General features: G+C 40.4%; 1 protein-coding gene across 2 annotated transcripts in view; it reads left to right on the top strand.

Moving 5' to 3' along the window:
- Nucleotides 1-23,284, top strand: part of peak1 (pseudopodium-enriched atypical kinase 1) — an 85,617-nt gene that overhangs the window by 50,241 nt on the left and 12,092 nt on the right. For both annotated transcript variants that reach the window (XM_026918867.3, XM_026918869.3), the window contains exon 3: nucleotides 18,082-21,596. In XM_026918867.3, the coding sequence (XP_026774668.3) occupies nucleotides 18,220-21,596 (3,377 nt within the window). In that variant the 5' untranslated portion in view covers nucleotides 18,082-18,219. The remainder of the gene's footprint in view (nucleotides 1-18,081; nucleotides 21,597-23,284) is intronic.

Below are 23,284 nucleotides of genomic sequence, written 5' to 3' on the forward strand. Positions count from 1 at the left end.
ATTTTTGAAGGCATCTTTGCTCTACAGCGTTTCTTTGCGCAGTACTGTAGATGCCCTAACTGACTTACAGAAGGAAAAGTACAGTAACATGAAATGTTCAGAGTTGTGAAAAACTGAGATTAAATATGTTTAGCCTAGATGTAGGTCAACTATTGCTCTCAACTGTACACATTTATCAGGGCTCATATAAATTAAATATGTGTCGCTTTGTAAAGAAAAGCCTTGAAAGCAACACTAACATTGTATAAATAGTACCATGAATTTTTATTTTTCAGGAGATAATGGACAGCAGTATGTTCATTAACGTAGAGTATAAAGTTTCAGATAAAATGGTGGTTGTATTCAACAGTGTACAACTCAACTGAATGTATGTTGTTGTTGTTTTTCGTAACATTCAGCATTATGCATTTTAAATTTCAATCCTAATCATATGCATCATGATTCGCACATTTAGATGAAGCCTGAAGGCTTGATTAACAAAATCACGTGTGATAAATTTGTAAATAATTAAAAACTGCTCAGTGTAAGAGCCTGTTATCAGCAAAACTCTGAAATCTTTGGCTGTATAATATGTTACAGGAGCAAGCCGAAGTGCTGTTCTTTTTCTCTAGATGAAGCTTTGAAACAGGTTTGTTGCAAACAAAAGCTTAAGAAAAACTCATTTATTAAGAAAAAAAAACTATTTTATTAAAAAAACTCTACTGACTTTGTATGTTTAAACTAAAAAAATATCAAAGGATTGCATGTCTTATTCATGAAAGGTGCCATAAATTTTGGAGTTGCCTGTTAGTAAAGGTGTGCAAGAGAGAGAGAGAGAGAGAGAGAGAGAGAGAGAGAGAGAAAACAAGCTTTGCCTATCACTTTTTCATTCTACGATCCAGTTGTTATGGTTACACTGGAAGACAGGAGGGAAGGAATATGGCAACTCATTTCCTTGAAATGAGCTTTCACTCACAAAACAAAGCAGCGCTCTCAAGGTCTTGTATCGTTGATCCGGGCTCAGGACTGGCGTTTGCGGCACCGATAACGCAGGCAGTGTCATTTACACAGCCTCTGTTGACTGAGATACCGAGTTGATGGTCTCCACGAGCAGTAAAAGTCATGCAGCATCCTGGAGAGCACGGCTTGGTTTACTGTGGCTCAGCACGACTGGCAAACAGGATTCCATGAAACGCTCTAACTTTTTTTTTATCCCAGCGTTCCAGTCACATGATTTTTCCTTGAACTCTCTATAATCGGAGCCAAATTTCTGTCTTCACTGCACAGCACGAAGCTAACTCGAGGCGAGAGATGACTAAAATTACTCACCTTACCTCGGAAAAGAATAAGTGGTAATAAAATTGACTGCAATCCTGATGTACTTTCCCCTGAACTGCTGATTCCAATTAAACTGGCCGAAAACTTCCTGTTATTTCTCATACACTGTGTCTCTCCCTCTTCTGGAGAGAAGCTCGAAGCATTTAAGAGCACAGAACCTTACAGCTCTTAACGTCCAGGTGGTGAAGGATCTCAGGGTGGTTCCTCAGGAGGAGAAAAGCTCTTGGTTGTTATATGGGAGGGTAAGTTGATATCAGCTAACTAACTTTTGCTAATGTTAGCAATCCTTGCTGCTGAGATTAGAACTTCCCATTTGGCCCTGAATGTTGCTAGCAATGAAGCATTGACGCAAGTGAAGCAGAGCACGTTAGCATTAATGCAGTCAGTGAATTAGATCGTGCTTTTAATGTCTGGCATTTGAAGAAAGATTTAATACTCCACATCCTAAGATGCGTCCTTAACAGCATGTGGCCATGATTTCGAGTGTAGAAGTGACGCTGAGCACACTGAGCTACAGGATATAGTAGGACCGGGTACATTTTTATCCCTTCTGCTCCCCTCCTGTGCATCTTGTCATATTTTTATTTACATCAACCTCACAGCCTCATTTCTATTTACATCACGCTCTTCCAAATTCTCAATTTGCTGCTGCCTGTCAATCACGGTTCCTCTCAAAGTACAGCTGCTAGACGTATCTTCTCCCAAAACGTCTTTTTTTTTTTTCCTCCGTCACTCTTTAGGTGCACCGCATTACGGTTTTCACTGTGGATGAAGCTGTGGATAAACACGGACGTGCACCGAATGTGGAGATTTGGTAGACGTTATCAGAAAATTTCAGAACATATTAAACCTGTGCAATTTTTCATTTAATATCAGGATATTATAAAAATGTCTGCATGCATGTGAGTATGTTGTTGCATGCAAGGCAAGGATTCATAAGCATTATTGCATCAGGCGCTTTCATTAGCTACATTAGTGCCTGGTTTTTCTTGTAGCTTAGCTGAGTGCAGTGCTAATTTATACACCAGTACAGCCAGCCACACACACAGTGTTCAGTTCAATGCAATTTTATTTGTCTAGCGCTTTTAACAATGAACATTGTCACAAAACAGCTTTACAGAAGTATATAAATTCAGGATATAAATTTTAAATTGATAAATTTATCCCTAATGAGCGAGCCAGAGGTGACAGTGGTGAGGAAAAACTCCCTGAGACGACATGAGGAAGAAACCTTTAGAGGAACCAGACTCAAAAGGGAACTCATCCTCATCTGGGTGACACGGATAGTGCGATTATAAATAACTCCCTTCTATAACTGTGTACTACATGGACAAAAAGTGCTTATTGTGTAACCACGAAAATTCATTATAGTTTTCACGCGAAGTCTATTTTGTGCAAAACTGTTTGTGTCACTTGCAGTCCTAAAGCTATGAAGTTTTGTTTTTGCTACAGATGAGTGACAGATTAAAGTAAAACCCGGGGTCTCTGTTAAGCTGTCGTGGCATTTTGCCGGGATCGTTTGCGTCCACTTGTGTTTTTTTCGTTAGAGGGACCGTCACTGCAACGCAATACAGCATTCCTCTGACTGATCCCATTTATCCTACAGTGAAACGTGGTCTCTTCCCCATCCACATGGCACAAGAGCTCACTGAGTAGTTTGATGAGGATGAAAATAATGGAAATCATATGCTGTGGCCTTCACAGTCACCAGATCTCACCAGTGGGAGGTTTTGGATTGGCGTGTTAGACAGCGCTTTCCACCACCAACTTCACTGTTGGGACAGTTCCAGAGACGTGTAGAATCTGCGCCAAAGTGGATTGAAGCTGTTCCGGCAGCTTCATGGTGGCTTAACACCTTCCTAAAACACTTTATGCTGGTTTTTCCTTTAATTTGTCACTGTGCACATGTTAAAAGCCTCCAAACAACCTTCTGTCTTAGGCACAAATTTGGTCGCACATTTACAGTTACAGTTTGAGTGAATAGAATTTTTAATAACTAATTAAATAAGTAAATAACTTAAATAACAAAGCAGGCGAATCGTTTAAAAATACAGGTGTGGCGGAATCCTTTGTTTTTAATTTCATTTTATTAAAATAGATTTCATACGTTTTATTAAAAAAAGATATTATGTAGTTCTGTAATCTTTTTAATCATCAAACGTCACAACGTTTTACTGGGGGAAAAAAAAAAAACACCCCAGCCTTGGTCTGCGTCTCAGTCTCGACTCTGTTTACCCCCCTGGACATATCCAGGCATGCACAATTCCCGAATGCCAGACATCAGCAGCGCTTGTAAAGAAAATAACATGGTGCATATTCTTTCTCTATTTTCTCCCTCGTTCTTTCTCTCAGCTGTGTATAATAGAACCTGAGAGTGCACAGATCTCAGTCATTCATGTTTCTGTAAAAGCTCTGTACAGTTATGTCCACTTGCTCAACTGTCCTCACGTTCGTTCTTACACTTCCTGCACACTCTGTCTGATTGCTGTTTGTCAGAAGCTCCGCACGCAGGACGAAACATAAACTGGAACATTTTGCTTCCTTTTTTTTTTGCTTTATTAATGAATTTAGTCTTTTACTTCGTTAAATCTGAAGATTGTTGAATCTGAGGCATGTTGAACTTGTGGGAAATTGGGAGCACTCTTTCTTTTCTCTTTTTTTTTTTTTTTTTTTCATTACGGATATTTCTCAGCCGCTGTTTAAACAGTACAAAGGTTTCAAGAAAAAAGTCATGTATAGAGGAAAATGTCTTAATATCTGATATTACGAGAAAAAGGTTGCTGTATTTTGAGAATACCATCATAATACTATGACCAAATGATCTTCGGTCCCATCAGCACCTTATTATTGTTAGTCTTAGAACTTTAAAATGACTCTGCGAGTTTATTTAAAAGAAAGAACTGTAGGAACTTGGAGGAAAATGTGTTGAAAATTTTGTTGAAGGAGAAATCGAAGGCAGGTGGTCGCCTTCAAGGCTGTCATGCCATCCAAGAGTGTGTGTAGTCTCACAGGAGACGATGAGAATGTTAATCAAAATGATACTAAAGGAGTGGAGCTCTGGTGCGTTCAGCATCGAGCCCCAAACACGTTATGGAATATAGACTCATACGATAACCTTAAGTCTTATGATGAGTCCTCATGCTATAATGCATCGGTGCTCGATCGCTGTACTGAGTGCACCAGAGTTCCAGCTGTTACGCCATTTTCCTCCAAGTTCGTGTGCTTCTTTGTTTTAAATAAACTTGCAGTCATTTTAAAGTAATAAGAAAGTGGTGAAGATCCTCCTTTACGCCGCTTATGCCAAGTCTAATATCCCTGAGGCATATTTTAATGCACTGTGATGGTTAAAAACTCTTTTTTTTTTTTTTTTTTTTTTTCCTTTCTTTTTTTTTCTTTTTTTTTTTTTTCTTTTATTCGTTTGATTCATATGAAAAGATTTTTAATGAAGTGCGACTGAGTTTTAGATGAACTGCATTTTAAACTGTTTCCCAACATGAAAATAGCTATGGTAGCTGGCAGAAATCCCTAACAAAGAAGCATATAAAGTTATAAGACTTATAAAAATAATAATCTGGTGCCAAAGGGACAGAAGATGAAGTGTTTCTTTTTTTTTTTTTTGTAAAACCAGTAGTAAAGTGTAACTTTAACACCAAATCCTTAACGTCCCTCCTCTGAACACAAACACTGCTCTGATGTGTACCATTTTGTCATAGTATAGTGATGTTATTCTTAGAATATTTCGGATATTAAGACTTAGTATTATGACTTATTTCTCGAAAAATTAAGACTTTATTCTTGAAATATAGCAAAATTTTTTTCTCAAAATGTTAGTACTTCATTCTCAAAATGGTTTTTTTGTTGTTGTTGTTTTTGTTTTTTTTTCCAACAGTGGCCCTAAAATGCCTGCATACTGTTCCTATAGAGGACAAATATAGGAAATTTGTGCAAAGGAACATAAATCTACAAATTTTTTTTATTTTTTTAAGGTTTTTTGTGTATGCGTGCGCAGAAGCACATGTGGGCGTGTGTCATCGTCCTCACATGTTTGCCTTTCAGCAGATGTTGGTGTTTGTCAGCATGGCCTGCGTGTCGATGTGTGCCAGGCAAGAGTCTCTAGTTGCATGTGAGTCAGCTGTGTGAAGAAATAAATACTAGTGCGGTGCTCATACACTAAGGCATGACAAAGCTCTGCGTTAAGTAACTGCACAGAGGACCAGGAAAAAAAGAGAAGGAGTGAATGCGCTCTTCTTAGCCAGACTGATGGACAGGAACATTATTTCTGCTGCCAAAAGTACTTCTTGATAATACATTTCACATTAAACAACACACACACACACACACACACTTGTCTTTTTATTCTCAGCTTTTTATGAACACGACGGCATTTGTTTGCACAGATATGTGTGTGTATTCCTCCATCAGTAAAGTACTCACCTTTCTTACCTTCCATGTTGGCTCTCTTTTCATGTCTGTCTCTCTCTCTCTCTCACACACACACACACACACACACACACACACAGTGGCAGTTTGCACTGACAGTAATAAAGTAGTGCTTTAATATTTGCACTGACAATATTAAAGTAGTGCACTTGTATAAACCCCCCCTACACACACACACACACACACACACTCTCTCTCTCTCTCTCTCTCTCTCTCTCTCTCTCTCTAGCAGGATGACGAATCTTCAGTGGTATCTGGCTTTGCTCCAGACACATAGCAGTTCAGATTAGGGTGTATGACCTTTCTGTCTCTCAAAACTCAGGAATTACCAACTCCCTGAGCGCTGTAGCCAATTTTTAGTAACATTTAATAATAAAAATAATACAGCGTCTGTTTTTGCTCAGAGAGTTGGCCTTGGTGTAGCGTGTGGAATTTCCTGTTGCACTTCTGTCAGAATTCTCTGAAAGTTCTAGAAATGCAGAGGATTCAGATGAGCCTGGGAAACGTTTTAGTCTTGGATTAATCATCAATATTATCATTATATATAATATATATATATATAATAATCTGGGGAATGTGAGTATACAGAGTTGTTGCTTTCATTTGTGTGAAAGTAAAGTTTGCACATATTTTGGCTGACAACTGCTTGTGTAATAATGTCACTTCCTTTTCTTAATTATTCTCATCTGTGGTTAGCTCACACTTTATGTGAAAGATTGCTATTAACTGTACAAGCAGAATATCGCCGTGACTACACAAATACGCTGCTTCTCACTTACCTCAGAAGTGCGAAGTCAGAGTTCAGAATTATGTCATTTTCGACCTACGCACATTCAAGCTACAAAGCAAGAAGAAAAAAAAAAGACACCTCCGTGTTCGTCTTTTGTTAGCAGCAAGCTAGGCAGCTAAGTGCGATGAGTGATGTATATTTTCCTCCTCAAAACAGTGAACTGTAGAGTCAGTGTGATACATTTAACAAGCGAATATGTCTATGTTGATTGATCTAAAGCTAATACTTGTATATACAGTATAACTCATTTAAATGTAAGATGTGCTGCTGTGTTTGCTGTTCATGCTGTGAGCAGCCATGTTGATTTGATGTCACTTGCTGAACTCCGGGTTGAGGAGACCATCTCATGTTCCAGAGTGGGAATTCTGAGTTGAGGGGCGTTTTCTTGGGGTGTTCCTGGTTCGGAGGTTGGGGAATTTTGAGTTGAAGCACTAGCATACCGTCAGATAATTCGTTACATATGCAGATTGAATTATAGATTTTCAGGTTGGCGAAGAATTGTAGTTTATATGCAAAAGAAAAACAAACTGGTACAACTTGTAATTCCCGCCTCCAACCAGTAAAAAATACAGAAAACACCTCTCAACTTCCTTCTCCGTTCCTTTCCTGTTTACGGAGTGACGTCAGATCAACATGGCCGCTCTCACTGTGAACAGCGTAAAGTCCCTCTTCTCTACTTTTACTGAGTTTATAGCAGGATTGGCTTTAGAGCAGTTCATATACAGATACAGCACTCGGTTAAATCTGTAACACTGACCATATTAATCACTGGTTTGAGAAGAAAATCATCAACATTAGAGTTATCACTAACATTAGATTGTTACTAACGCTGTTGTTGCTGTGCTGCAGTTTCAGTCCATAATGTTGCATGAAGGTTTGAGGTTCACTGCAGTGGAACAGCAGCAGCAGCCGCTCAGGCCTGTAACTGTAAAAGTGCAGTTAAAGTCGCTGGTTATGAGCTTTACGTTCTCTGACAGAGCAAACTAAAGACACGCTTTCATAGAGGCGTCCATGTTTTTTTTTTTTTTCCACTTCGCACGTCGAACATCCCGAGTTGGGAAGTGACGTCATTACAAATTACCACTTAAAAGACACCACGAACACAGCATTGAGTAATTAACATGATTTCAAAGGACGAAGTGCCTCCACCATAACACTAAAGAATCCCCACTTCTACCTCCATCTAAACTTTAAGCCAGAGGTTGTGCCATAGCGCACAGCAATGGAATGTTGTTTCTGTGTCTGTAAATGGTTTTAACAGCAGCTCTTACTCTCACAGCTGCCCCTCTCTCTCTCTCTCTCTCTCTCTCTCTCTCTCTGTCACATGTATACACACATGTATGGTCTAAGTAAGAGGACACAACAGTAGTTCTCCAAAAAAAAGAAAAGCCCAGTGTTCCCAGTACACTCCATATCCAGTTTCCCACCAAGCTTTTCAGCGGCGTGGTCCTCGCCGCTCTGGATTCCATGTGACCTCCATCAGTCATGCTCTTGGAATGCAGTTTGGGTCTCGGCGGTGTGCACTCTGCACTTTGAGTCACAGCAGACGACACTGGCCTTTCGGGGTATTGGGTTCTTCTTCCTCCTCTATCGCTCGTCCGCAGTGTTTCGGCTCCTGTGGAGCCGTGGCGGTTGGAGCAGGAACAGAAAAGGCCATTTGGCTCCTGAGAAGCCACACACACACAAAGACTCACACACGCGCAAGTGCAGGAAGGAAGAGCTTCATGAACAGCCGGGGAATTCTGGAGACCTCTGCTGTGAAACGCTGTTAGCCACAATGACACATCTTTTTTTCTTTCTTTTTTTTTTTCTTCACTCTTTGTTGTCATTTCTCTCTGTTTTCTCTCTCTTCATTCCCCCTCCGTAGGCTATGATATCCATTAATGACTTCATATAAGCCTCCATGCATTACATTGTAATGCGAGGATACTGATGAGAATGAGCTCAGTGTGGGTGGTCTGGGGCGTAAAAAGAAATTTGCTACTTATAGGCACTTCATTGCTTTCTCTGAGCAGTGCTAATGGGTTTAGTCTGCTCCATCCACTAGCCTCATGGGTATGGGGAAGGAGGGAATACAGACACTCGATTCTGTATCTCATGTCTCTTTCTTCCACTGCAGTGTTACTGGTCTGTGTAAAGACTGACACATCCTTACACACTTGCCTTCTAGACCTTTGAGACCTTGTGTGTGTGAACCTTGCCGTATGTAGCCAGTGTTCAGTGCCTTCAGATACTCGGGTGGAGGTCAGAGCACCGAAAGCCCTAATATACGGTATCTCTAATAGTGACCAGTCGATATGACATATCATTAAACAGTTAATAACTTCAGTTCAGCACAATAGACTTTAAGTTAAAACTATAATGAATACAGAAATAACTCTGATGCTCGTACTCAAAAGTTGCTCATAAATTCCTGGTTACACAATTGCACTTTTTTGACGATTTATTTATAATCGCACTATCCATGTCACCCAGATGAGGATGGGTTCCCTTTTTGAGTCTGGTTCCTCTCAAGGTTTCTTCCTCATATCGTCTCAGGGAGTTTTTCCTCACCACTGTCGCCTCTGCTTTGCTCATTAGAGATAAATTTATAAGTTTAAAATTTATATCCTGATTTTATATATTTCTGTAAAGCTGTTTTGTGACAATGTCCATTGTTAAAAGCGCTATACAAACAAAATATGACAGATATTAGAAATCACTTGGGAGTTACACTCTTGAAAGACCGTTTAAATCGGATTAATATTGGCTGTATGATGATGGGCGTTTCTATTTCTGCGTTTACTTCCAGACATTTATATAGTGTTTATTCAAATGAATTTCTCTGTTATCAGCTTCATTAAAATACACTAATTCTGTACAATTCCTGGACACATGGACACTTATCCAGAGGATTTTAACCCAACATCCGTTTGAAATGAATTAATATTCCCTCTGATTTCCGATTTCCTCGCCCAAAGACTGCAGAACAGAGGTGGAGCTTTCTAAACATGAAAAACATCTTATTTATTTTTAAGTCCCGATAAGGAATGAGAGCAAGGTAGGTGTGTGTGTGTGTGTGTGTGTGTGTGTGTGTGTGTGTGTGTGTGTGTGTGTGTGTGTGTGTGTATGTGTGCTGCTCCTCATTACTCGCTCAAGCATAAATAACTTGAGGCAACTGAAAGAGTGCTCTAAGGGTGACCACTTATCACTGGCAGTAAGAAACTGATGTTGATTTGAAGTATGTAAATCTGTCGGTCACATTCTGATGAGAAAACGTGTCACATAAATACATTACATTTGGTGTACAGTGGTGGAGCAGGATGTGGTTTTATCATGCCTCAGCCACCAGGTGGTGGAGGCGTTATGTGTTCAGGTCGTCTGTCCATCGTCCGTCCATCCGTGATTCACGTTAGCGCCATATCTCAAGAACGAGTGCATGAATGTTTGTTGGATTTATAAGGAATTATCACTGAGAATGAGCTTATTGGATGTTGGAATTGATCCAAACAGGATAAAGGTCACAGCAAGGTCAAATGTCCGAAATAGTTTTTCATCAATAGCTTCTGTCCTGTTTGAAATATATTTGAAGGGATAGCAGGCACACAAATCTGAAACAAGCAGGACTAGACTTGGTGGTGGTGGAGACGTCCCTGTCCCTGTGTTCGAGTGGTTTTGGTTGGAAAAATTGGGGGTTTTTTTGGGCACGTTAGCCTTACTGAAAGAAGATAACAAACTGAACAGTTAACATGCAAAATTATCACTTAAATCTTCCCAGCTGCTGTAGACACCACAATTTTTTTGGAATTGACACGCCCCCAAGTTGGAAAGTCAGGGCTCATCGAAAAATACGTTGTAATTACGACTTTGTGGTGGCGTTCATGTGCATTCACCTCGTAATCACGATATTTCTACTACACTACTACATACTCGCTCTGTCTCTGCCCCTCTTGTTCTCACTGTCTCACTTTCTTCCTCTCAGTCAGCAGTGTTTTATTTGAATAAGTTCCTTAATGTGACTATGTGGAGTTTTTTTTTTTACATTTTATGTGTAACCAGAGGAAGTGAAGTGACTAATCATCAGCCTTCATTAAACATAATACACCCTTTTAGGGCGATATACAAGGTGTCCGAAAAGTCAGGAACCAATAGGAATAAGTTGAGCAAAATCTACAAAAACATGATACAGCGGCTGCATAAAGGATGAAAATGAAAAGCATATGTTGTAAATAACAAATACAAAATAGTATTTATTATTAGTGTAGTATTTATTATTAGTGCATATAGAAAGTATATGTAGTTTTACTCTCATTGGTTCCTGACTTTTTGGACACCCTGTATAATATCATGATCGTGGTAAATTATGTCACAGTATCCTTTTCTGAGATGTAACAACTAAAAGTATTTTTGTGAAAATTCAATAAAGTATCATCATTTTTTTTTTTTTTGGTGTTTTTTTTTAAATACTTTTTAACACCGCTGTATTTCTGGCAGTTTGTAAGCCAACCTGTATAGTGTGATACATTTCGTGTGTCATAGGAATGCGTACAATAATCGTGATGGGATATATTTTTGTCACATGGCCCACCCTGACACCCATTAATTTTGGAGCAAAACTGATGATTCACTGAGTTTTTTTTGTTTTGTTTTATAAGCTTTTCAGGGCACTGGCTGAAATCTTCAGCTCTCTCTCTCTCTATTGTGTTTCTGAATTCCTGAACTAAATTGCCACAGTTTTCGTGTCCCTGAGCGAGCAGTCATTATCTGGCTCAAACAAGCGTGAAGAACCACATGAACTCGGACAAGAGAACGAATAAAAATTACTCCATAAAGACCAAGGAGTTTATCGAATGGTGGGATAAATGTATAAACCTTATAATCATGAAATTATAATCTTGGAACTGAGAGCAGTGCAGCACACTGAATAGGAGGGGTGATCAGATGACTGAGTGACTGGCTTTATGGAAGAGTGGGCTTGGTGAGATGACTGGGTGATGAGACATTTGGATGCCTGTGAGATTTTATTTCATAGCCTTGTCTACTTATATTTTAAGAACAACAACTCAATAATAGTGGAGTCATGGGGATGACTCATTCCTCCACACAGCGCTAACGCTACAGTGCATATAGAGCGAGTAATACATTGACTGTTCCTTTTAGAAAAATATGACTGTGTGCAATAAATTAGAAGTATAAATAAACATTTTTTGATTAGTTGGTTAGCCTTTGTAAGTGATATAATGTAAAGGATTTTCTTCCAAGCAGCAAGAGGCTTTGTGTTTGTCTCCACAATTTTGTCCCAAGATCTGCCTGAGGATTTTGCAGTCACACACACACACACATATATATATATATATATATATATATATGTGTGCTACCATAGTACACAGTTTAGCCTGTGTGTTACAGAAGGTAGGCGAAATCTAATAAAATCAATCTAAATGAAATCGGAGGAAAGTGCTGTCTGCCCTCTTCCGCATACGTGAGCTCACCGTGATTGGCTAGTGTCCCTCTGATTGATAGGGGAGAGAGAGTATGGTCAGTGGAAACACATTCAAAATGCTGGGTGTAAACGTATGTGCATTTCTGTTGTCCACTTGTGATCGGATCAGTCCAGACAGATGTTAACACTAGGTGTGAACCGGGCCATGATGGTGTCTTAGTGTTTTCTTCTTTTCTTCCAAATCTGTCTCCTTAGACGCAAATGTTGTAGGACTTCTGTATTCAGTTCGTGTGCTTACTACTGTTAGCTTGAAATGATGAAAGTGCTAGCCAAGTGAAAGGTCAAATCATCTGTATACAGAACGAGGGATAATACTTATAGTGAGGTATAGTAATTTTAGCTTCTCTGTATGCAATTATTGATAACTGTTCAAGTTAAAGTAGGATTTCTGTTTATTCTGAAGTGTAAGTTCAGTTCAATTCAATTCAGTTCAAAGGCTTTATTGTCTATCCCAAATAAGGTAGAAAATTGTCTTTAGACAAAAGGCTCAACACACAAACAATACAAATAACCATCACAACAACACTTTACATTACATACATCACTTCACAACTATAATAATACATAAAAAATTCATTTTAAGATCCTATTTACAGAGTTACAGAAAGCTACTGTTACAGCTAAAGTTACAGAGCTACTGTTACTTTTTCAAACATCCAAGCAAATAAATGCTGATTTTTTTTTTTGTCTTGTTTGATCAGTTGTCTTGAAATGTAGAAATAAAGAAAAGCAGTAGTCATATTAATATGAATAAAATAAAATAACGTGTCTCATATTCATGAAGCTGCCTAGCTATAATACATGTTTTATATATTATAATATATAGCCGATATATTTAATCTGCGTTAACCAACAACATATTGTCAAATATTTATTCCAGCTTTTTTCTGGATCAACAGGGGCGCAGTAGCAGAAACATCCTCAACCCCAAGACGAACTCGAAACACACAAGAAATTATAAAGAAGGCTGTTTTTCAGTATTGTCTCTGTCTAGTGCTGTCTAGTAAACTCTCTCTGTCTCTCTCTATCTCTCTCTATCTCTCTCTCTCTCTCTCTCTCTCTCTCTCTCTCTCTGTCTCTGGCACTCTCTAAAGTAAAGGTCTGTGCTCCTCTGGCTGCCTGTTTGCAAACGAAACGCTCATCAGTGTAAGCCATCAAAGCAGGACATTCACATCTGGCAACCAGAGATAGATCCAAAAAAGGCCAAATAAATGAAAAGCTTTGTGCAAACAGAACAGCAGAAAATTGCAGGAGGTGGCTGTGAGTCACGCTGTGTAACGGAGGAGAGGAGAGGAGAAGAGAGGAGAAGAGAGGGGAGGAGAGATGCTGCCATTCGATGGCCTGAATAGTGCGCAGAACTTCCTTTTGTTCCAGACAGTGAGTGATGTTTCCTGTAGGTGGAGATCCACGAGCAGAGATAACAGTGTTCAGAGTCAGCTAACACACCACACACACACACACACACACACACACACACAAACTTTCAAAGAGTCCAGTACAGCCAACTCCAGAATTATTGGCACCTTTGGTAAAGATGGGTAAAAATGGTTACTGTGGTTAATTAACACAGAATATTTAATTAAAGCGAATTTATTGTAAGTAAATAAAAACTGACCATAAACTGACCCTGGAGATAACTGCATGTGTCTGCCAGTAAAGACAGTGACATGAGTCACCCTTTTGAACATTACGATTAATTGAATAGCTCACATCATTGCTGTGGATCTAATCATAAATTGACTCACTGTTGACATTCATTCCAACTTCTCACAGTGCGTCACATATCCAGTCATTATTATGATGTATTCTGAACAGGATTAAGAGGAAATAATGACATTCTGACATTCCCTTTCCCAGGATCTTATCTGCTCCAGAAAACAGATTCTGAACAGTGTAGGATCTCGACATGTTATATTTGTGCTCACATGCATACAATCTTGTATTTGGTTGATGAATGCGATTACTTAATGTACAGTTCTGTGCAAAAGTCTTAAGTGCATGTAAAGATGTCTGTGAAGCAGTGAAAGACATTAAAATACTAACTAACTCAACACCATCTTGCAGTTTTAACAGTAAATCAGCTAGTAGGTCGTTCCACACATCTTGGAGAACATCTTGTCACATCTCTTCTGCAGACTTTGCCTGTCTCTCTTCTCTGTAGGTAATCCCAGACACTCTCTGTAAAGTTGAATTTTTTTTTTTTTAGAAAACAAATGTTTTTTCACTGCCCCACTAATTCAGAGGACATGAAATAAGCATTAATTTATTTACTCATTCATCTTGAGTAAGCGCTTCATCCTGGTCAGGGTCACGGTGGATCCGGAGCCAATCCCGGTGTGTGTGCGCGCGTGCGTGTGTGCGTGTGTGTGTGTCTGTTATTAATCATATTTGATTTATTTGATTTTGCTTTCAATTTCGAGGCAGTATGAATGTTCACTTGTGGTGACTGTTCTCCAGTGGCTATGTGTGTGTGTGTGTGTGTGTGTGTGTGTGTGTGTGTGTGTGTGTGTGTGTGTGTATATGTGTTTTGGTAATTGTATTTGATTTATTTAATTTTGATTTTGAGTCAGTATGAATGTTCGTTTCTGGTGATTGTTCTCCAGTGGGGTGTGTGTATGTTTTGTGTGTGTGTTAATTGTATTTGATTTTGCTTTCAATTTCGAGTCAGTATGAATGTTCATTTGTGGTGATTGTTCTCCAGTGGCTTTGTTTGTGTGTGTGTGTGTGTGTGTGTGTGTGGTGTTAATTGTATTTGATTTGTTTGATTTTGATTTCGAGTCAGTATGAATGTTCATTTGTGGTGATTGTTTTCCATTGGCTTTGTGTGTGTGTGTGTGTGTGTGTGTGTGTGTGTGTGTGTGTGTGTCTTGGGTCAGTACACTTGAGATGTTCCTGATGTATTGTGTCTGCACATGGCTGAACAGGGAGTTGCCATGGTGATATGTTCAGAACCAGATCTGATCACCATGACTCTGTCTGAGAGCCACGCCCACTTTTGCACTTGGGTCGCAGCGAGAGCCGACCCTTTCGCAATCGATCTCCCCTTTGTGATGATGTACGAGTTACAGAACCGCAAGTAAGAGTACAGACTGAGGCATCCCTGTGTTTAATAAATCTGTTGAGCTCTTACTGAACTGTCCACCTGCAACGGGAAAAACCTGCCTTAGTTGTCTCTCTTATGTCTCTTTTATGAATTTCTCTGGAGTTAAATTGTCGTAGACATGATTTTAAAGCATACGCAGGTTATTTGATGTGCTTGCATTTCACCTCTCATTATTCAAAAACAAAGGAAAAGTTTTAGTTTTAACAAAGCATTTAAGCGAAGTGTGTCTTGTGCCTTTAATGACATCCGATAGCTGCTTATTCAGAGCTTGATTTTCCTCCCAGCACTGTATATTTTCTATGACCAGAGAGTAAAATGGAGCAGTACTAAAATTTCAAAATGGATGGTTGGATATTCAGTTATGTTCCAGATGGGACACATTCACTCCATTAACCTCCCATTACCTTAACACACACTGTGTTTCAAATTGCTCCTTTCTTTCACTTGTTCCCTGTTTACTATATACACTGCAAAAAATAACCTTAGCCAGTTCAAATATCTCGAATATTAAAAACGTTTAACTGATATTTCTCTTCATTAGTGTTTATTTTTATTAGCATTTATTTATTAGCATCTTTATTAACAAAAAAGATTATGAAGCCTAATTCTAGATCAGTTTACTCATTTTTAAGCTTTTTGCCTTATAGCTAATTTTGAAATGCATTTTCAAGCGTTTATTTCTAAAAAGAAGCAAAATTTAAAAATAATAATAAGGCAATAGAATAAACCAATTTTAAGCTTGAAATTAGTAAATATGTCTAGTCTTATATTTGTTAAATAAATAATCTCATCATGAGAAATATTAGATCATTTTTCCTTTATTTAAATGATCTTTGCTTGCTAGTATTTTTTTATGATGAGAGAGAAGCAGTACAGAGGACTGATTGAAGATTGAAATTCAGACAACGTTACTGAGTGAAACAACAGAAACACATCACCTTGACATTACAATTACCTAGTTAAACCATTAAATACTGTGTTTAAAAGAATATAAAGTATGAAATAGGCAAGTAACAATTATGAGTTTATTGTTGTGGTTGTGGTTGCTAAATGCTGTTTTTTTTTATTTACATTTATATATATGAAGTTGGCCTCCCTGGTTTCCATCCTGACTTATAGATTTGGAGCTGAAAGAATTCGCTGTACATTGTGTTACAATCTAAACAGATTATACCTTGGTCTACAGCAGCAAACTTAAGAGTGAAACATGGAACCCAGAAATAGAGACTGTCACTAACAGAAACTTATCATTTTGTAACAGAAAATTATTTATCAGTTCATCATGACATTAAACAAAGCCGTTTCAAAAGATGCCTTTACTTTACTAGGTACATGGTTTAGTACTTTGTGCTGCTTTATTGATTGTGAAAGCAAAAAATATAAAGAATTGTCAGTACCATCATTTCTATCTTGCGTGTTCAGACTGTCACTATCTGTGAAGTTCTTAAAATTCCCACATAGGCTTGTCGTCTAGCTAACGTTTGTATTATATAACCAATCCCCTTTTCTTTACCTCATTTAAACCTACCTCATTTAAATCGCTAGCTAACAAACAGGTAACATCTATTAAAAACTTGATAGCTAGCTATATTGATCATAGTTTGCCACAAATTCCTATTGTAGCTAGGTATCTTCACTCTGAAACTACCTGTTTCACTCTGTATATGATGTATTTTGTATAAAACCTAAAGTTCATGTTAGGATGTTGGGTAAAACTTACTGTCACAAGGCGATGCTGAATTGGAGCACCAGCAGCCTTTCTCACCTTCGAGAGCCCTGCCATCTCAGTATCTAGTGAATTTGGAGACACACTGGCATGGCTGCGTAATGAATAATGGATATGAAACACCACTGATAATTTAAAATAACAAGGCACAGTTAAGCAGGACTAAAGAACATCTAGGGAGGGCTAAGTGTGTACCTCTGCACATTCGGCTGCTACATGAGTAGCATCATTTACATACTTGCCTGCTCACCTTTTGTGCAATACTGCTAGAGGGTAGTATTAGAGGAAAATGTTAACGATTTCACATTCTGGCATAGCTGTCATTGTGGACAAGGAGTTGTAGCAGAAATGAGGACAACCTATGTCAGCAAAACTTTTTAAATTTGTCATGATTTATTATAAGCAGTATCTCAAATCTTATATGATTTTATAAAAAATATGTGATGGCAGGCATTTTGCATATGCATATAAGCATAGTTAACATCAGATATAATGCCACACTTAAACATAGATTGACTTAATTCAGTCAAATTATGCTCGGTTTCTGTCAATGAAGGAACTAAAGGAAGTTCACTGGAACCAGGCCTGAGTTGTGTGTGAGTTTCAGCGTGTCGAGCAGTGGCAGATAACTACATGCAACTGGTCTTAGCTGAGTGCTAAATATAGAGCGGAAAAATGCCTGACAATTTCTCTCTCTCTCTCTCTCTCTCTCTCTCTCTCTGTATGTGTGCCTGTGTGCGTGTGTGTATGTATGAAAGAGAATGAGACAGTGCACATATATTCACCTTCTTAGTGATGCATAGCCCTTCTTATATCTTACACATTCATACAACTTAATTCTGCCTTTCTGTCAAATTGACAAAGCCTGTTTTACAGTTTACTTTCAGATCAACATTACATACAACATACACATGAATACACTTGTAAAGTTTTATTAAAGAAACTGTACACACACAAAGGTACATTGCTCTGTAGTTTCATGTCAGAAAATTGTTTTTAGCATGGGTCCATTAAAATATGGTCATTTTGAGTCAAACAATATCCAAGTGTTAAGCACACTACACCCCCTGCTGGAATCTCACAGCTAATGCATGTCTTAATATTGGAGTGGCTTTGTTCATTAAATACAGAAATAAGTAATATTGTAAGATATTACAGCAGGATTACACTGTTTGTTATTTCAGTAATGAATAGCATCTTACCCTTGAATGTTTCTTTTTCAGGTGTGTTTGTCAGTGTTAAGTAGAAGTTGCTCCCCTGCTCCTGGCCAGTAGCAGATGTGAGCGGCAGTGGTGTACCAGCTGTGTCTGTGATGGAGCGTTTTCCTGTCCACTGAGTGTGCTGCTGTCAGCACTGCAGACATGTCTGCTTGCAACACCTTCACTGAACACGTGTGGAAGCCTGGCGAGTGCAAGAACTGCTTCAAGCCCAAGAGTCTGCACCGCCTACCTGAGGGGGGTCCACACAAGTGTCCCCCTGAACAAGTCCTCACCCAACACAGCCACACCTCCACAGGAGGCACAAATAACAATAACCATCCAAGCCACTCACCCACAGGGGGCAGAGCTATCATCAACGCTAACCTTGCTAGCAACCCTCAGAGAAGCAGTAGTTCTTCCCGTTCAGGCCAGTTCCGCCCACCTGTAGCAAAAAAGCCCACAATCGCGGTAAAGCCCACCATGATGCTCCCATGCTCTGGAATGGGGCTAGATTTAGAAGGAAATCCTCAGAAGCTGGTAGAGGGGGCAGAGCCTGGAAAAGCTTCAGCTTTCACCATTTGGAATCACAATGGCTTAAACCGGAAGAGGCCCACAGAACCAAACAACAATGAGAGAAATGACGAAAGGGTAGAGATGGAGGGATTTGCCTCTCTCTGTCCAGCAAGCAGTAACAATAACAATGGCCTAACAGATGTGCTGAAGGAGATTGCAGGTTTGGGGTCAGACCTGAGCTCCAGCAGGGACGACTTCTTGGGCCGGATCAGCTGCTCGTATAGGCGCTCATTGGAGAGAGGCTTGCCTGCGGCCAGCTGCCTGGCCTTGGGTCGTAGCAGCAGTGCAAATAAACGTGTCTCTTTGAGTGACAGTGCAGAGATTATCAGTTCAGAGGGGGGACGCTTCTGCTACCCAGAATTTTCCAGCGATGGAGAGGAGGATGAGGAATATGAAGAGGAAAGTGAGAGTGATGATGATGGTGAGCATGAAAGCTGGGATGAGAGTGATGAAGAGCTTTTGGCTATGGAGATCCGGATGAGGGGTCAGCCACGCTTTGCTAATTTCCGTGCTGCAACTCTGTCTCCAGTTCCCTTTGCAGCTGGTAAGAAGTGGAACACTGTACCTCTGCGGAACCGCTCACTGCAACGGATCTGTGCTGTTGACTATGATGGTTATGATGAGATTCTAAATGGCTATCCTTCCATGGACTCCAGTGGAGGACCCAGCCTGCTTCCATATGGCTCTAACCCCCAGGGCAGTGGCTTCCTGTCTAACTCTGATTCTATCACCTCACCAGAGTCCTCATCTTCTCTGCCTGAGGACTCCTGCACCTCCAGCAGTGGCAGTAGTGTCCCCCGTAACCAGCCTAATGGTTTACACCCTATTCCAGTTAGCAGAGATTCTGCAGTACAGCAAGCCCCAGCAGGCCAAGCGTTGAGCTCACCTAAAGCCACTGAGACACACAAAGCTGTTCTGGCCATCCGATTACAGGATCAAGACATTAATCAGAGAGAGGGAGGACCTCTTCCACAGGCACTCCCTGGCCAGCCAATCACAATTAGCTTTAGCCCAACAGAGGAGCAGCCTAAACCATACAGAGTAGTGAGTTTGGAGAAGACTCCCATCTGTAAGCCTTACACTGTGGTGGATGTGTCTGCTTCTATGGCCAGCACTGAGGAACGAACTACTGAGAGCACTGCCAAGCCCAAAGGTCCAACCACAGCACTGGGTCCCCCACCCTACCCAGGAGCCTCAAAAAACATCCCCTTGTCTGCTTCTCCTCTCTCCCCAAAATCACCTATATCACCTAAAACTCCACTTTCCCCTAAGTCTGCAGCAGTATCTCCAACCACTCCAATATCTCCATTCACTTCAGTTTCTCCATCAATACCAGTCTCTCTAAGTACTGCCTTAGCCAATGCTGCTACATCCAGCCCTTCCTGTAAGAAGCCTGGGAATATTCGTTACCAAGAGGTGTGGACATCCAGCACTAGCCCTCGACAAAAGCTCCCCAAAGTAGAGTTGCTTAGTGGGCCACCATCTGGGTCATCGGTCCCTCCCAGACATGGCAACCATAAATCAGCTCCCACTTCCCCTGTTGCTGGTATCTCCTCCTCACGCACCATACCTGTGAAGTCACCTAATTTGTCAGAGATCAAATTTAACAGCTACAATAATGCTGGTATGCCTCCTTTCCCAATCATCATCAGAGATGAACCCACATACGCACGCAGTTCAAAGAATGCAGTGAAAGTGCCTATCGTGATTAACCCAAGTGCATATGATAATCTGGCTGTGTATAAGAGCTTTCTGGGTGTGAGTGGAGAGCTGCCACAGCCCAAGCCGGGAACAGGTGGTCGAGTACCCAGCCACACATATGAGGAAATCGGCAACTCTGAAAATGCTCACTCCTCACCCACAGAGCACAAGCCCACCAGAAAATTTGTCTCAGCTGATACTAAGGAAGAGAGAGACATCACAAGAGCTGTACCTCACAATGACAAAGCCAAAAGTACCCCTGAGTGCAGTACAGCAGCCAACATTTCAGTTGCTGTTTCGAGCCCTAGGACAAACATTGTCCCCACTCCTATCACTGCCTCTAGCAGTCTGACAAAAAGCAGCTCCATTAGACTCACCAGTAGCTGTAACTCCAGTGATGATTCCCCTGCAGCAGGCAGCAGTGGGTGCCAGACAGCCACTAGTACTGGATCAGGGCACAGGGAGAAGGCCAGCATGGTGCTGTCTCAGATAGTAGCTTCCATCCAGCCACCCCAATCTCCTCCAGACTCACCCTCTGTTCACAGCAAGACATGCAGTGCTGAGGAACTCTACTCTCTTCCCCCTGATGCCACTAAGGGTACTCTCAGCAGACCCAAATCCCTCCAGTGCCCTACAGACAGTAGCTTGTCCAAATCCCACAAGGATACGCCATCCAAGCTCTTACCTAAGTCTCAGAGCGCCTCAGCAGCTGAGGCTTCCACAAGTCCAAAATCTGAACCCAGTGCCCCTTTCCCCCCACCCAGATCCACCTCTTCCCCATATCATGCTAGTAACCTGCTTCAGAGGCACTTCAGCAACTGGACCAGACCCATGGGCTCCAGGCCCAGTGATGGGGAGGTCAGCCCTGGGGCAGAAGGCAGACGTTCAGCCGACAGTAACAGGCCCAAACGTTGGATCTCCTTCAAGAGCTTCTTCCGCCGGCGGAAAGATGAGGATGAACAAAAAGAGAAAGCGGAGAGAGAGAAAGAGAAAGGAAAGCTGGTGGGTTTGGATGGGACTGTTATCACCATGCTACCTCCTCCTCCTCTCCAGAGGCAGCACTGGTTTTCAGAGTCAAAAACAGATGATCCCAGCCAGAAACCCACCATTATATTTACCTATAAGCCAGACAGTGGGTCAGGAGGCGATGGGGAGGCAGAGCTCAGGGTGGAGGAGTGTAATGCAGGTGCAGGTGGAGTGCTGTCATTTAACCAGTCAGGCCCCCCTAAGAGCAGAGCCAGCCTCTTGATCAGCAAAGTGATGAGGTAAGTGTTCTATCTCCCCTTCTTTCCCTCTCCTTTTCTGTTACTTTACTACTCTTGCATTCTGTTTTATTATGCTAGTTTTCTTTAGTTTTCTTTATAATAGTCACTGCATTGATCACACAGGCTTGCACTTAATCTGCGCATGGCATTATTATATCTGACATACTGCACAAAACCATAGTAATTCTAATACATATTTAATTAGATTTTAATGGTAGCCTTGTGATGCATCTTGGCTCATTGACTCAGTTTGTTTTCTTCTGTGGTTAGCTTTGTGCAGTGTTGTAAGTAGGGCAAAGGTGTTCTTGATATTACACTTCCTAATGTGGTTTTTAATACTGAGTCACTTATTGGAGGGTGGTTTGTGGTTGGAGGGTGGTTGTTTACCTTGCATTCAAATGACTCCTGCATTTTACAAGTCAAAAGTCTTAAGATTTATTTGCCAGATTAACAGTGAAGTCCAAGTAGTCTAGTAGTAGCCTTAATTAGCCTTCTAAGTCTATAGCTTTCTTAGGTCAGGTTTATACTTGCTGTTAACTATGAGTATGTGTACACAAGAAGCCATGTGGTTCAGTGGCATGAAATCATTAAACACTTTACCAGACTAAACCATCCCGGACAGGGGTGTATCAGCTCTGACACGCCATCTAGTGGATTTTGCTTTTAATCTTCTATATGTACATAAGGTACGCAGGCGAGTATGTGAGCAATGCTGTTTGCGTTGCTGCAGCTTCTGTATGAGTCGAGTGTAAACCAGGCCTTAGGCTTAGCAGTGATTCCAGTAAGGTGCTGTCTATGTGTCACATGAGAATTTTTCACCATTACATTTTTTTCCTTACTATGTTTTTCCCATTGGTACTTCATGGGGAAATGAATACAACTAAATAGAGTAACCTTAACTTTCTCAAGTATTGTCTTGAAATTATACAATTTATATGACTCTTTGCTAATCCAAAGTCAGTGGCAAGGGCTGGCATACGAGCATATCTCCAAGGTAAAGGAAGTGTTAATCATTCTTCCCTCTGTGAGCAACTAGCAGAGGGTGTGTCAAGAGGCATGCAGAGTACAGCTCACAGGTAAAATACCTGAGAGAGCACAGAAAAAGAAAAAGGTGGTAGAAAAGAAGGTAGGCATAATAAGATATCAGCTGAGAGCTTTTTTCTCCTGGCCTGAAGGTGAGAGAGCTTTCAGATATGGGCAGCTGCGTGAGCAAGAACAGCAGGTAAGATCAGTGCTCTGCCTGGGGTGTTGGTTTATGACGGGGTGTGGGTGCGTGTGTGTTCGCTTTCTGAGCAGTAAATGCCTCATAGGACGTGGAAAATGCAAAGCGGTCATTGGTTCAGGCGAATAGAACAAGTTCTAACACTATATCTGGCTTCCAGAGATATGAAAACACAATGTCACTTACTCGCTCACTTAGAGCGTTTTAATGGTGCTTACTCGTTCACTTAGTGTTTTAATGGTGCATGAGATTTAAAAGAGTCCAAGATATACTTCTTAATTTGTTATGTAGTTTTTGTGTAGGATATTGTATTTATAGTAAATTATGTTTTTTTTTTTTTTTTTATTTTCGAATTTTATAACTTGTGATTTGGGCTTGTTGACCAGGATGTTTTTCCACATATGTGTGAAGTAAAATATTCATTTTTTTTATGATTTAATAAATTAAATAACAATTATTGATGTTA

This window comes from Pangasianodon hypophthalmus, chromosome 9, assembly GCF_027358585.1.
Source record: "Pangasianodon hypophthalmus isolate fPanHyp1 chromosome 9, fPanHyp1.pri, whole genome shotgun sequence".
In the NCBI taxonomy this organism is placed as follows: Eukaryota; Metazoa; Chordata; class Actinopteri; order Siluriformes; family Pangasiidae; genus Pangasianodon; species Pangasianodon hypophthalmus.